General features: G+C 42.3%; 1 protein-coding gene across 7 annotated transcripts in view; it reads left to right on the top strand.

Annotated features, from left to right (window-relative positions):
• The window catches only part of WDR17 (WD repeat domain 17), a 198,574-nt gene that overhangs the window by 116,975 nt on the left and 65,417 nt on the right, over positions 1–16,182 (top strand). For all 7 annotated transcript variants that reach the window (XR_008889319.1, XM_056560654.1, XM_056560637.1 and 4 more), the window contains 3 exons: positions 6,276–6,404; positions 7,253–7,436; positions 8,963–9,193. Coding sequence is in view for 6 of the 7 variants with exons in the window: in XM_056560627.1 (XP_056416602.1) it covers positions 6,276–6,404; positions 7,253–7,436; positions 8,963–9,193 (544 nt within the window). In the remaining variant the exon portion in view is untranslated. The remainder of the gene's footprint in view (positions 1–6,275; positions 6,405–7,252; positions 7,437–8,962; positions 9,194–16,182) is intronic.

The raw sequence follows: 16,182 nt of genomic DNA, 5'->3' as shown, positions 1-16,182 counted from the left end.
TTTCCATACTCAGAAGAAATGGGGTTAAACATTTTGGGGGAAATTTTCTCCTATTTCCCCTTGTAAAAATGTAAAATTTGGGGAAAAACAGCATTTTAGTGAAAACATTTTTTTTTCATTTACACTTCCGACATTAACAAATAGTTGTCAAACACCTATGAGGTGTTAAGGCTCACTGTACCCCTTTTTACTTTCCTTGAGGGGTGTAGTTTCCAAAATAGTGTGCCATGTGTTTTTTTTTTTTTTGGCTTCCTAAATGCGACATGCCCCCCAAAAACCATTTCAGCAGAATTCACTCTCCAAAATCCCATTGTCGCTCCTTCCCTTCTGAGCCCTCTAGTGTGCCCACAGAGCACTTTACATCCACTTATTAGGTATTTCCTTACTCAAGAGAAATGGGGTTACAAATTTGGGGGGGATTTCTCTCCTTTTACCCCTTGTAAAAAGTAAAAAAAATGGCTCTGCAAGAACATGTGAGTGTAAAAAATGAAGAATTAGAATTTTCTCCTTCACTTTGCTGCTATTCCTGTGAAACACCTAAAGGGTTAACAAACTTTCTGAATGTAATTTTGAATACTTTGAGTGGTGCAGTTTTTATAATGGGGTAATTTATGGGGTATTTCTAACATTTCTAAATCCACTTCAAAACTGAACTGGTCCCTGAAAAATTCCAATTTTGACATTTTTGTGAAAAATTGGAAAATGTTTGCTGAATTTTGAAGCCCTCTCATGTCTTCCAAAAGTAAAAACATGTCAACTTTATGATGCCAAAATAAAGTAGACAAATTGTATATGTGAATCAATATATAATTTATTTGGAATATCCATTTTCTTTACAAGCAGAGAGTTTCAAAGTTAGAAAAATGCAACTTTTTGAAAATTTTTATGGAATTTAAGGACTTTTCACCAAGAAATGATGAAGGTAATTACGAAGGTAATGGCCTCCGCCGCCATCCTCTTCCTGGTTGCCAGTGGTCAGAGAGTCATACTGCACTCAGCCAATCACCGGCCACAGCAAATTCCATTGTCTCTCCTTCCCTGTGAGAACGCTTCAAGACACACAATTCTTCACTACACCGGCACCTGCTGCCGGGGCCGAAAACGTCACACTGCAGCTCAGCTTATCGCCGGCCGAGTCGGGACTTTGCTGCGGCCGATGATTGAATGCAGTATGACTCGCCGACCACCGGCAACCAGGAAGAGGATCGCGGCGGAGGCCAGAGCCAGTTAGCGAAGGAAGGTATGCACCTGTTTATTTTTTTACTGCCGGCAGTATGGACGATAATTTTCCTATTCCAGAGTTCTCCTTTAACCCCTCAAGGACGCAGGACGTACTCAAACGGCCCCTTTTCCGAGTCCTTAAGGACTCAGGACGTTTGAGTACGTCCTGTCAAATCCCGGCCCCCCGCCGCTAGCTGGAGGGGAGCCGGTGCCCGATGCCTGCTGAAATCGTTCAGCAGGCATCGGGGCATATCGCCCAGGGGGGTCATTATGCCCCCCCATGTCGGCGATGGCCGCAGATCGCTGGACAATTCAGTCCAGCGATCTGCGGCGATTCCGGGTCAATCGGGTCTCCAGTGACCCGGAATTACAGGCTGTTCGGGGCCGTCTCCAACGGCCCTGAATAGCCAGAGCCTGCAGGGGTGAGGTGGCACTGGTGCCACCTCACGATCGCCCTGATTCGTCGGCCGGTAATTACCGGCCGACCAATCAGGGCGCCTGCTGCGGGTGTCACTCCCGCAACCCGCTCCGCCCCTCTTTCGGAGGACGTGAGCGGGTGCGGGACGTGCACCCCAGGTGCTGGGGACCCCGATCCCCGGCGTCAATGTTGGGATCGGGGCCCCAGGAGCGGCGACGACGAGGGACTGACCTGTGCGGCGAGGATCGTTGGAGGTGAGTGACAGTCTCCTGCTGTTGCTTAGCAACAGCTCCCAGCATGCAAAAAGGGCATGCTGGGAGCTGTAGTTATGCAACAGCAGGAGGCAGACCACCACAACTCCCAGCATGCCCTTATGGGCATGCTGGGACTTGTAGTTTTGCAACAGTTGGAGGCACATTTTTTCTATGGAAAAGTGTACCTTCAGCTGTTGTGTAACTACAACTCCCAGCTTGCACAAACAGCTAAAGTGCATGCTGGGAGTTGTAGTAGTGCATCTGCTGGTTGCATAACTACAACTCCCAGCATGCCCGTTGGCTGTCGGTGACTGCTGGGAGTTGTAGTTTTGCAACAGCTGAAGGCACACTGTGTTATGTAGCAAACCAGTGTGTCTCCAGCTGTTGCATAACTACAGTCCCCAGCATCCCCAGCCAAAGTAGTATGCCTCCAGCTGTTGCATAACTACAAGACCCAGCATGCCCTTCCGCTGTCCGTACATGCTGGGGGTTGTAGCTTTTGCAACAGCTGAAGGCACACTGGTTGCAAAACACTGAGTTTGTTACCAAACTCGGTGTTTCACAACCAGTGTGCCTCCAGCTGTTGCAAAACTACAACTCCCAGCATGCACTGATAGACCGTACATGCTGGGAGTTGTAGTTTTGCAACAGCTGGATGGGCGGAGGATTACAGTAAGTATCCGGCTGCAAGTTTGAGCTGCGGCAAATTTTCTGCCGCAGCTCAAACTGCCAGCAAGAAACTACTGTGAACCCCCCGCCCGTGCGACTGTACCCTAAAAACACTACACTAACACACAATAAAAAGTAAAAAACACTACGTATACACATACCCCTATACAACCCCCCTCCCCTCCCCAATAAAAATGAAAAACGTCTGGTACGTCACTGTTTCCAAAACGGAGCCTCCAGCGGTTGCAAAACTACAACTCCCAGCATGCACTGATAGACCGTACATGCTGGGAGTTGTAGTTTTGCAACAGCTGGATTCCCCCCCCCCCCCCCCCAATGTGAACGTACAGGGTACACTCACATGGGCGGAGGATTACAGTAAGTATCCGGCTGCAAGTTTGAGCTGCGGCAAATTTTCTGCCACAGCTCAAACTGCCAGCGAGAAACTACTGCGAACCTCCGCTCGTGCGACTGTACCCTAAAAACACTACACTACACTAACACACAATAAAATAAAAAGTAAAAAACACTACATATACACATACCCCTACACAGCCCCCCTCCCCAATAAAAATGAAAAACAACTGGTACGCCACTGTTTCCAAAACGGAGCCTCCAGCTGTTGCAAAACAACTACTCCCAGTATTGCCAGATAGCCACTGACTGTCTAGACATGCTGGCAGTTTTACAACAGCTGGAGGCACCCTGTTTGGGAATCACTGGCGTAGAATACCCCTATGTCCACCCCTATGCAAGTCCCTAATTTAGGCCTCAAATGCGCATGGCGCTCTCACTTTGGAGCCCTGTCGTATTTCAAGGCAACAGTTTAGGGCCACATATGGGGTATCGCCGTACTCGGGAGAAATTGTGTTACAAATAATTTTGGGGGGTATTTTCTGCTTTTACCCTTTTAAAAATGTAAAATTTTTGGGAAAAGAGGCATTTTAGGTAAAAAAAATAATTTTTTTTTTACATATGCAAAAGTCGTGAAACATCTGTGGGGTATTAAGGTTCACTTAACCCCTTGTTACGTTCCCCGAGGGGGTCTAGTTTCCAAAATGGTATGCCATGTGTTTTTTTTTTGTTGTTCTGGCACCATAGGGGCTTCCTAAATGCGGCATGCCCCCAGAGCAAAATTTGCTTTCAAAAAGCCAAATGTGACTCCTTCTCTTCTGAGACCTGTAGTGCGCCAGCAGAGCATTTTTCACCCCCATATGGGGTGTTTTCTGAATCGGGAGAAATTGGGCTTCAAATTTTGGGGGGTATTTTCTGCTTTAACCCTTTGTAAAAATGTAAATTTTTTGGGAAACCAAGCATTTTAGGTAATTTTTTATTTTTTTTTACATATGCAAAAGTTGTGAAACCCCTGTGGGGTATTAAGGTTCACTTTGCCCCTTTTTACATTCCCCAAGGGGTCTAGTTTCCAAAATGGTATGCCATGTGTTTTTTTTTGCTGTCCTGGCACCATAGGGGCTTCCTAAATGCGGCATGCCCCCAGAGCAAAATTTCCTTCAAAAAAGCCAAATGTGACTCCTTCTCTTCTGAGACCTGTAGTGCGCCAGCAGAGCACTTTTCACCCCCATATGGGGTGTTTTCTGAATCGGGAGAAATTGGGCTTCAAATTTTTGGGGGTATTTTCTGCTATTACCCTTTTTAAAAATGTAAAACTTTTGGGAAACCAAGCATTTTAGGAAAAATGTATTTTTTTTTTTTTACATATGCAAAAGTCGTGAATCACCTGTGGGTTATTAAGGTTTACTTTACCCCTTGTTATGTTCCCCGAGGGGTCTAGTTTCCAAAATGGTATGCCATGTGTTTTTTTTGCTGTTCTGGCACCATAGGGGCTTCCTAAATGTGACATGCCCCCCAAAAACCATTTGTCGCTCCTTCCCTTCTGAGCCCTCTACTGCGCCCGCCGAACACTTTACATAGACATATGAGGTATGTGCTTACTCGAGAAAAATTGGGTTTCAAATACAAGTAAAAATTTTCTCCTTTTTACCCCTTGCAAAAATTCAAAAATTGGGTCTACAAAAACATGCGAGTGTAAAAAATGAAGATTGTGAATTTTCTCCTTCACTTTGCTGCTATTCCTGTGAAACACCTAAAGGGTTAAAACGCTGACTGAATGTCATTTTGAATACTTTGGGGGGTGCAGTTTTTATAATGGGGTCTTTTATGGGGTATTTCTAATATGAAGACCCTTCAAATCCACTTCAAACCTGAACTGGTCCCTGAAAAAAAGCGAGTTTCAAAATTTTGTGAAAAATTGGAAAATTGCTGCTGAACTTTGAAGCCCTCTGGTGTCTTCCAAAAGTAAAAACACATCAATTTTATGATGCAAACATAAAGTAGACATATTGCATATGTGAATAAAAAAAAAAATATTTTGAATATCCATTTTCCTTACAAGCAGAGAGCTTCAAAGTTAGAAAAATGCAAAATTTTAAAATTTTTCATCAAATTTTGGGATTTTTCACCAAGAAAGGATGCAAGTTACCACAAAATTTTACCACTATGTTAAAGTAGAATATGTCATGAAAAAACTATCTCGGAATCAGATTGATAACTAAAAGCATTCCAGAGTTATTAATGTTTAAAGTGACAGTGGTCAGAATTGCAAAAAATGGCTGAGTCCTTAAGTTGAAAAAGGGCTCAGTCCTTAAGGGGTTAAGGGGTTAAACATACAAATTTTGGCGCATGTAGTTATAATATTTTTTAAAGTAGTAAAATAAAAAAAACTATACAAATTTGGTTTCATTGTAGCCATATGGAATAAATATATGGTGTCATTTTTACTGAAAAGTGCACTGCGTAGTATGGGAAGCCCCCAAAAGTTACAAAATAGCGTTGTTTTTTTCAGTTGTGCCGCACAAATAATTTTTTTCTGGCTTCACCATAAATTTTTGGGCGAAATGATTCATGGCATTACAAAGTATAATTGGTGGTGCAAAAAACAAGCCCTCATATGAGTCTGTAGGTGCAAAATTTAAAGCATTTTTAGAAGGTGAGGTGGAAAATATGAAAGTGTAAAAACAAAAAGACCTGTGGTCCTTAAGGGGTTAAAAAGATGTGCAAATGTATTTTCTCACATTAAATGTATCAACCAGATTCAAATGTGGAACGTTTATATACGGTTTCACTTTTCATACGTTAGCCAGGACTCTGTTGATCATACTATAGATTCCTGTTCGTTAAAGAACACTTCCCTAAATTATTATACACTTAAACAACCTAATATGTGTAAAATTCCACACACATTTTATGTGCTGAGTTGCAAAGAAAATGTGGCTGCATTTTGCAGGACATTTGCATGTAAAATGCAATACAAAGCCAGCCTATCACTCTTCAGTACTGTATATTCAAAGGCCTTTTTTAGGTCTTTTATCATTGCTCTACCTAATTAGAGTCCATGAAATGTTATCTTGTCAAAGGAGATTTTCATCAAGAAAACTTCTTTCCATAGTCTTTTTGAGCCGTATAGATGTTATAGAGGAAGCTCAGGTATGTAGGCCAAAGCATAGATACATTAGTATCAGCTGCTCTCTATGATGGATCTGACGTGTCTTTGTATTACTTTGATGGTCATTCACTTGAATGCCTGCCAGGTTTATAAAATTTCCCCTGCAGTGACTTAGAACTTATATTCTATAAAGCCAAGTAACTACACAATGTTTTGAGAAAATTTAATGTTTTTAATTCTATTGTTCTAGACAAAGATGTCGCAAGTAAAACAAGTTGGACTGTTGGCTGCTGGGTGCCAGCCATGGAACAAAGATGTCTGTGCTGCTAGTGGAGATAGATTTGCCTATTGTGCAACACTGGCCATTTATGTATACCAGGTGCGTAAAGAAGAAATGTAAGAAATTTAAAAGATGTTATTATATATAAATAAATAAATATAAAATATTTTTATTTTATTTTTATTTTTTTTATATTTATTTAGTGTGTGTATATAAATATATTGTCAGTTTTGCAATGTCCCTGACAATATTCTATATACACTCTATGTATCCTGCCCCTAGACACTTGCGGTGGTGGCAGCCGTAACCTTTAACAACATTTATCCCTAACATCTATATGGACCCATCAACTGGTGACTTGTCAGCATTAAGAATAATACATGATATATTTTATACAAGAGAAAGGGGAAGACAGACAGTAATACCCAGAAGTAGGAACACATGATAGCCTGCATGCCAATTAAAGCTAAGATTGGAAAACACATGATCAGGTTGCATTGCGGTTTGTAACTGCATCATGTCAGTTTCCAATAGTAAGTTAATGGAAGAATTTATAAAAGTATTTTATACTACAATGCACAACCTGGTCGTGTGTTTTCGCCATAAAAATGTTGACTCTTCCTTTTGGGAATTCATTTAATTTCAATGATCGCAATAGGCAGACAACAAATATAAAATAAGCTGTAAACTGAGCCCCACCACTGCAAGGAAACTTGAATACATCGGTTAAAATACTTTAACGTGGTATTTCTGTAAAGACATTGAAAGATACAAACAAAAAGTTATAAATTTATAGCACTCCAATACACAATACATAATATGCAAGACAGAATTATTCTAAAAGTCTAAACCCTTTGCACAAAACCTCTATTGATAAAAATGAACATAAACTCAGCTTCTCTCTGGCTACTTTTTGCTTACTATTATTTTCATTTATGTTCAACTAGCTTGATCACCGATACAATGAGTTTAAGCTTCGGGCAATCATGTCAGAACATAAGAAGACAATTACAGCCATCTCCTGGTGTCCTCACAACCCTGACACGTTTGCAAGTGCAAGCGCAGACAATTTAGTGATCATCTGGAACGTGGCCGAACAGAAAGTAGTTGCCAGACTTGACAGTACGAAAGGTACGATGCAGTAAGATAAATGCACATTATGCAGTAAATTGTGACTATGATAACACAAAGTGGAAACCCTTACTATTTCTGCTAGTAATTCTGCAGTGGCAAATCCACACCAAATCTGATGTGTTGGTGCACAGTGCCACAGATTTACCAATCTGCCACCAACCAAAACTCTGGTTTTCCCACAGCAACCAATTACGGCTCAGCTTTTAAATCTTAAAGCATACATGTTATTTGCAAAAAAAAAAATATATAATGTACATAAAAATATAACATGTAACATTGGTCAAAAATTGTGTATATTTCTGAGTGAAAAATGGCTGCCTTGTCCTTGCTATCCCTGAAACAAGCCCTTTTCTGGGCCATTATGTACACAGATAAAAAAAAAAAATAGGGAGGATTTGCCTTGTACCTCAATTATTATGTTCATTAGACACTTTTTTCCACCTCACAAGGCAAATGAGCGAGGACACATTAAATGGCTTAGTTGAAAGAAGCTTGATATATGGGCTAATTTAGTGGGCTAAAATGGCACCAAAATGTTGGTGCAGATAAAGCCAAATAACAGGTGGTGTGCAGCTAAAGAAAAGCTACACCAACCTCACGAACATCCTGAGCCACTTTAATCAATGTGAAACATTCTTGGACTGCCTCAAGTTGAAGAGATTTAGGTTAGATGTACACTAGGGAATCTCTGGCTAGAAAAATCCCATCCATAGATTCCGACTGAATCAGTGGGCGCTAGGACTGTGCGTCGTTGCTGTCCCCATAGAGGGCAATGTATTCCATGCAGATTCCACCAAAAGAATGAGCCAGATCATTCTTTCAGCAGTGGAATTTTAGCTGCACAACATTCACCACTGAAATTCTGTAGTGTGCATTGTGCAGGGGACTCCCATTGGCAACTAAGGGATTCTGCTGCATCAGAATTTTAATGTGGAATTCAACTCGGAACTTCTGTAGGGTAAACCTATCCTAATAAACGTACTCAAATGTTTTTAAAATCTGCAGCTTTTTCATGGCAAAATTTGCAAGCATGCCTAACAGGGTGAATTATTGACCTCCCATTAAAGTTCATAGGGAAAACTCACAATAATTCTGCCACACATCTGCAACATAGACTGACCTGTGCCAAAATATGAGCAAATTTTTTCCCCAGTGTATGGATGAGATTCACTTTACTGCTAATGTAAATACTAGTAATGCATTCTGGGTGAAAAATTCTGGCTGGAAATTATTGGGGTGCCTCTAACATTATCCTCTCAGTAGCACAATCATTTTTGGCAGTCAGACTTTTACCATGGGTTTTCATTGAATTGTGCGGTTCATGACTGCACCTTCTTGTAGGACACCGGTTGAAGTTGATGCAAGACCTCTGCAGTTCAGAACTATAAGCATTCCACATTCCTCCTAGTTGTTACTTGTAATAACTAAATAAATACATTTAATTTATAAAAAATAACACAGTAGTCTGTTTTTATTGGCAAAATATGGTCTAACATGTTTAATTTTTTTATTCACCTATCTAGGAATGCCTGCTTCTCTGAGTTGGTGCTGGAATTCTGGGGATGCAGTGGCATTTGTATCGCACAGAGGTCCTCTCTATATCTGGACTATTTCTGGACTTGACAGTGGGGTGGCTGTTCACAAGGAGGCACATAGTTTTCTATCTGATATTTGTCTATTTCGATGGCATCCAAGGAAAAAAGGAAAAGTTGTGTTTGGTCATACAGATGGTAGCCTGTCTATTTTCCAGCCAGGTCAGTGACTGCTAAATATATTCTGTAAGAACATAGTATTGAAAGTGGCATCTAAATACTTAAAGCGTAGCTGTTAGATCCCACAAAAAAATATGTTACTCAGTACCTAATCTACAACATCTGATTTTTCTTTATATTTATTTTAAAAGTACCTCTTTTCATTAGCTCACAGTGTTAGAAATCCTCTCAGGGGAAGGGGCGTGTCCCTCCCTTGTGGTGGTGGGAGGTGATTGGTGTGTCTGCCCATGCATCCTTGTCCATGACTAATGGACAAGCCTGATGCTGCTACAGGACTAGTTAGTGTCCCAGGAGCTATGTGGATACTTAGTAGTAGGATTTTCAGGAGTTGTTTCTTTATTAAATATTAAAAGATTTTTAAACAACCATATTACAAAAGGTCTTTAATGTTCATCAGTAACAACATATCAAAAGTTTTTGGATCTGACAGTGCCCATTTAAATAGCTAGCATTGTTGCTTGTTCTGTGCCAGTTACTAATGGTGGCTGTCAGCTGCTGAAAGCAGTTTGCAGTTACCAGGTATGGAGAGGGCTTGGCTCTTCAGCCCTCTCCATACCACCTATACGCCACCATGACATACATGTATTGAAGCAGTGTATTGCAATGGTGAATAAGTTACATAGTAGGAATTGTGGGTATTTAATGCATACAATGTTAAATGTTTTTCCACTTTATAGGCTAAAAAAAGAAATGTATACTTATAGGATAAACAAACCTAATGAAGCATATAGCTCTATATGCACCTTCTGTCTCAGTGTATGTTCCTTTTATATATTAGTATAATAGAGAAGGCGGACAGATTGGTCAGTCGTGGCCCATAGTGCCTCTTTCTTGCAGAAAATAGATTTCACTTCTAAAAACCAGAGAGAGTGCTGATAAAAATGTTTTGCTGTACAAGGCACCCATTAATATCAATGGAATGAGATGTTTTTTTTTTTGTTTTTTTTTATGTATGTATATTTAAAAATTTCCTGCAGGCAGTCATATTGGAAGTACATATGTCCTTTCTATATCATCTGCATAGTATGTGTGCTTTATGGTAATAAATGGGAATTCTTAATCAGAAAACTGTCCATAGACTAATAAAAATACATTATTTGTGTGTATATGGTTGCTATTATGCCTTCTGGACCTCCAGCAGTACAGCAGAGCGGTCATTGGCCATGAAAACCTCAATTTTGTAAGTGATATTGAGATGACTGTGCTGGCCCTGTCTCAGATTACACAGCAAAGTTAAAAAGTGAGCTGCAGACTACAGGAATGTTTGCTCTAGTCTTTAGCATAACTGGAATGCTTTTTTATATTAATAGTCGCATAATAAAATAAAAAACAACAAACATGTAAAAATATTTTATTTCATTAACTGACGTGTTTACAAAAAGAATGTGCAAACATGATACCCCTAGACACCCCAAGTGTGAATGACTCCTTGTGTATTGATCATTTTGCTAAGAATTACATTTAATACTTTTGTTACTTTAAAGGGGTACTCCGGTGCTTAAACATCTTATCCCCTATCCAAAGGATAGGGGATAAGATGCCTGATCGCGGGAGTCCCGCAGCTGTGGACCCCCCGTGATCATGCACGCGGCACCCTGTTTGTAATCAGTGCCCGGAGCGTGTTCGCTCCGGGTCTCATTACAGGTGACCACCGGGCCGGCGGCGTGGGACGTCACGCTTCCGCCCCCGTGTGACGTCACGCTCCGCCCCTCAATGCAAGCCGACGGGAGGGGGCGTGATAGCTATCACGCTCCCTCCCGTAGGCTTGCATTGAGTGGCGGAGCGTGACGTCACACGGGGGCGGAGGTGTGACGTCACACGCCGCCCGCCCTGCGGTCGACCATAATCAGACCCGGAGCGAACACGCTCCAGGCACTGATTACAAATGGGGTGCCGCGTGCATGATCACGGGGGTCCCCAGCTGCGGGACTCCCGCGATCAGGCATCTTATCGCCTATCCTTTGGATAGGGGATAAGATGTGTAAGCACCGGAGTACCCCTTTAAGGCCCAACTGTTATTGTTTGTTGTTTTTATGTTTTTCTCAAGCTCTGTACAGCTGTAGATAGATCTTCGTCATATATATGTTAATTGTTTCTGGTGCTTTGTTTTGTACTGTTCAATCTGTTTGCTAGATTTATCAATCTGTCTGGAAAAAAAAAAAAAAACTGTCTGGTTTTGCCCAAAACAATCAATCACAGCTCAGCTTTCATTATATTTTTTTTAATCTTCTTAAAGTGGTACTCTGGTGAAAAACTTTTTTTTTTTTTTTTTTTTAAATCAACTGGTGCCAGAAAGTTAAGCAGATTTGTAAATGACTTCTATTAAAAAATCTTAATCCTTCCTTTACTTATTAGCTACTGAATACTACAGCGGAAATTATTTTCTTTTTGAAACTCAGAGCTGTCTGCTGACATCATGAGCACAGTGCTCTCTGCTGACATCTCTGTCCATTTTAGGAACTGTCCAGAACATCATATGTTTGCTATGGGGATTTCCTTTTACTCTGGACACTTCCTAAAATGGACAGAGATGTCAGCAGAGAGCACTGTGCTCATGATGTCAGCAGACAGCTCTGTTTTTCAAACGGAAAAGAATTTCCACTGTAGTATTCAGTAGCTAATAAGTACAAGAAGGATTAAGATTTTTTAATAGAAGTAATTTACAAATCTGTTTAACTTTCTGGCACCAGTTGATTTAAAAAAAAAAAAAAGTTTTTCACTGGAGTACCCCTTTAAGCTATGAGTTGTGATTGGTTGTTTTGGGTAAAACCAGACAATATTTGGTTTCAGACAGATTGATCAACCTGGGCCATTATTTACTTTGCCCCTAATGAACGAACAGAATCCTAAGCCCTCTATAAGAGTGTAATGACTCACCCCAGTTTTGTCCGAAGGGTTAAACTTTTCTAGGTTCTGGCTTAGCTTGTGTTAGGTTGCCGTGGTTACACCCTGGCCTATCACTGTTTCTGTCTCGGTTGCCAGATACCTTGTGTTACCACACCTGTTCAGCTGCCTATCTAACTCCATAAAGGAGTAGTCCAGTGCTGAAAACGTATCCCCTATCCTAAGGCTCTGTCATAGAGTTGTATTGAGGGGGCATGTCAGCCGCAGCTTCGTGGTCAACACGCCCCCTTCCAGCGGGCTGCTGGGGCCCCGTACAGGAGATCGCGGTCGGACCCCCCACGATCTGAAACTTATTCCCTATCTTTAGGATAGGGGATACGTTTTTCAGCACTGGACTACTCGTTTAAGGACGCTGGGCATACTTGTACGCCCTGCTCTCGCTCCTCTGCTATGACGCGGGCTCACAAGCTGACCGACATCATAGCGGGGCGCTCCCGGTGGCTATCAACGTCCGGGACCCATGTCTAATGCCGGAACATCACCGATTGCAGTGATACCTGGCATCAACCCATTAGATGCCGCAATCAAAGTTGATTGCGGCATCTAAAAATTTTTAAAACCACCCCGATCAGCTTAGAGGATCGCGGGAGGGCCCTTACTTGCCTCCTCACCATCCAATTTGTCCCTCGATGCTCCATGCAGCCTCAGCAGCACAGATAACATCGAGCACAGATAACTGATCAATGCTATGCTATGGCATATCATTGAACAGTGTATGCAATCAAAGGATTGCATGGTATAGTCCTCTATGGGGACAAAAAAAAGTAAAAAAAAAAAAAAAGTTCATAAATGTGAATTAACCCCTTCGATAATAAAAGTTTGAATCACCCCCCTTTTCCCATTTTAAATATGTAAACAAAAATAAACATATGTGGTATCGCCGCGTGTGTAAATATAAAAATATTATGTTAATTTAAACGCATGGTCCAAAATTGCATATTTTTAGTCACTTTGTATACCCTAAAAAATTTATAAAAAGCGATCAGAACAATTTTAAACATACTAATTTTTGTGCATGTAGTTATAATTGTTTTTAAGTAGTAAAATAAAACAAAACAAAACCTATATGTTTGGTATCCTTGTAATCGTATGGACCTACAGAATAAATATAGGATGTCATTTTTACCAAAAAGTGCACTGCGGAGAAAGGAAAGCTGCTAAGAATTACAAAATGGCGTGTTTTGTTTTTTTTTCTCAATTTTGTCATTACAAAGTAAAATTGGTAGCGAAAGTAAAATTGGTAGCGCATAACACAAGCCGTCATATAGTTCTGTAGGTGGAAAACTGAAAGCATTATGATTTTTAGAAGGTGATGAGGAAATAACAAGTACAAAAACGGAAAAACCCTGAGTCCTTAAGGGGTTAAGCCTTCACTGGCTAGTGCGCATTGCCAGTGAAAGAATTCTGTTTCTGAAGCTTGCATCCATATCCTGCTTTCTGCATTTTTCTTGATTCCCTGGTATTTTCTGACCCCGGCTTTCCTCTTAGTATATTTATCTGACTTTTGTTTTGGCTCACACCTGTCCTCTTGTTTACAACTTGACTTGTTTACAATCACTGATAAAAGAGTGTGTTTCTGCACATACTGACACTGCTCAATATCTGCTAACAGTGTCAGACTGTTTAGAGGGGAACCCTAGGGACCTACATTTTCTTGGAAACAAAGCAAAGTTCTAAGAAAAGATGCTTAAGAATTATATATATATATATATATATATATATATATATATATACAGCAACAGGAGAATACAGCAGCACACTGCTAGCACAAAGATATAGATGAAACATGAGTATATAGATAAAACATGAGTATATAGATAGAACATGAAAAGCTATACAGCTGTAATGCAATAAATGAAGATATGAAACTATGAAATTATGAGGTACTTAGCTTGCAAATTTGGCGCCAAATAGCGTGGACCGTCCCACCACGGTAAGGTGACCTCATTCTGGGACGGACCCTACACTGTGAATATGCCTCTGTGTGAACAGTACAGCAGGCATGCAAGGTCTGAAACATCCAAGGTGTCACGATGCCGGCTGGCAGGTAGTGGATCCTCTGTGCCAGAGAGGGATTGGCGTGGACCGTGCTAGTGGATCGGTTCTAAGTCACTACTGGTTTTCACCAGAGCCCGCCGCAAAGCGGGATGGTCTTGCTGCGGCGGTAGTGACCAGGTCGTATCCACTAGCAACGGCTCAACCTCTCTGGCTGCTGAAGATAGGCGCGGTACAAGGGAGTAGACAGAAGCAAGGTCGGACGTAGCAGAAGGTCGGGGCAGGCAGCAAGGATCGTAGTCAGGGGCAACGGCAGGAGGTCTGGAACACAGGCTAGGAACACACAAGGAAACGCTTTCACTGGCACGATGGCAACAAGATCCGGCGAGGGAGTGAAGGGGAAGTGAGGTGATATAGGGAAGTGCACAGGTGATAACACTAATTGGAACCACTGCGCCAATCAGCGGCGCAGTGGCCCTTTAAATCGCAAAGACCCGGCGCGCGCGCGCCCTAGGGAGCGGGGCCGCGCGCGCCGGGACAGGACTGACGGAGAGCGAGTCAGGTACGGGAGCCGGGGTGCGCATCGCGAGCGGGCGCTACCCGCATCGCGAATCGCATCCCGGCTGGAGGCGGTATCGCAGCGCCCCGGGTCAGTGGAACTGACCGGAGCGCTGCAGTGAGGAGAGTGTAGCGAGCGCTCCGGGGAGGAGCGGGGACCCGGAGCGCTCGGCGTAACAGTACCCCCCCCCTTGGGTCTCCCCCTCTTCTTGGAGCCTGAGAACCTGAGGACCAGACTTTTGTCCAGGATATTGTCCTCAGGTTCCCAGGACCTCTCTTCTGGACCACAACCCTCCCAATCCACTAAAAAGAAGGTTTTCCCTCTGACCTTTTTTGATGCTAAAATCTCTTTGACGGAGAAGATGTCCGAGGAGCCGGAGACAGGAGTGGGAGGAACAGATTTGGGAGAGAAACGGTTAATGATAAGTGGTTTAAGAAGAGAAACGTGAAAGGCATTAGGAATACGAAGAGAAGGAGGAAGAAGAAGTTTGTAAGAGACAGGATTAATCTGGCGCAAAATTTTGAAAGGACCAAGATAGCGTGGTCCCAACTTATAGCTAGGGACACGGAAGCGGACATATTTAGCGGAGAGCCATACCTTGTCTCCAGGGGAAAAAATGGGAGGAGCTCTTCTTTTCTTATCCGCGAATTTCTTCATGCGTGAAGAAGCCTGTAAGAGAGAATTTTGGGTCTCTCTCCATATGATGGAAAGATCACGAGAAATTTCATCCACAGCGAGCAGACCAGAGGGCAAGGGGGTAGGGAGGGGAGGAAGAGGGTGACGGCCGTACACCACGAAAAATGGGGATTTGGAGGAAGATTCAGAGACTCTGAAATTATACGAGAATTCGGCCCAAGGTAGAAGATCTGCCCAGTCATCCTGGCGGGAGGAAACAAAATGTCGTAAATAATCACCCAAGACCTGGTTAATTCTTTCTACTTGTCCATTGGATTGAGGATGATATGCAGAAGAAAAATTTAATTTAATCTTGAGTTGTTTACAGAGAGCCCTCCAGAATTTAGACACGAATTGGACGCCTCTATCCGAGACGATCTGCGTAGGCAACCCGTGAAGACGAAAAATGTGTACAAAAAATTGTTTAGCCAACTGAGGCGCTGAAGGAAGACCAGGAAGAGGGATGAAATGTGCCATTTTGGAGAATCGATCAACGACCACCCAAATAACAGTGTTGCCATGGGATGGGGGTAAGTCAGTAATAAAATCCATACCAATCAGAGACCAAGGCTGTTCGGGGACAGGCAGAGGATGAAGAAAACCAGCGGGCTTCTGGCGAGGAGTCTTATCCCGGGCACAGATAGTGCAGGCTCGCACAAAGTCCACCACATCAGTCTCTAGAGTCGGCCACCAATAGAAGCGAGAGATGAGTTGCACAGATTTCTTGATGCCCGCATGACCTGCGAGATGGGAGGAGTGACCCCATTTGAGGATTCCGAGGCGTTGGCGTGGAGAAACAAAGGTCTTTCCTGGAGGAGTTTGCCTGATGGAGGCTGGA

Source organism: Hyla sarda, chromosome 1 (genome assembly GCF_029499605.1).
Source record: "Hyla sarda isolate aHylSar1 chromosome 1, aHylSar1.hap1, whole genome shotgun sequence".
In the NCBI taxonomy this organism is placed as follows: domain Eukaryota; kingdom Metazoa; phylum Chordata; class Amphibia; order Anura; family Hylidae; genus Hyla; species Hyla sarda.
The sequence above is the reverse complement of the archived record's forward strand: the minus strand, read 5'-3'. Positions and strand labels throughout refer to the sequence as shown.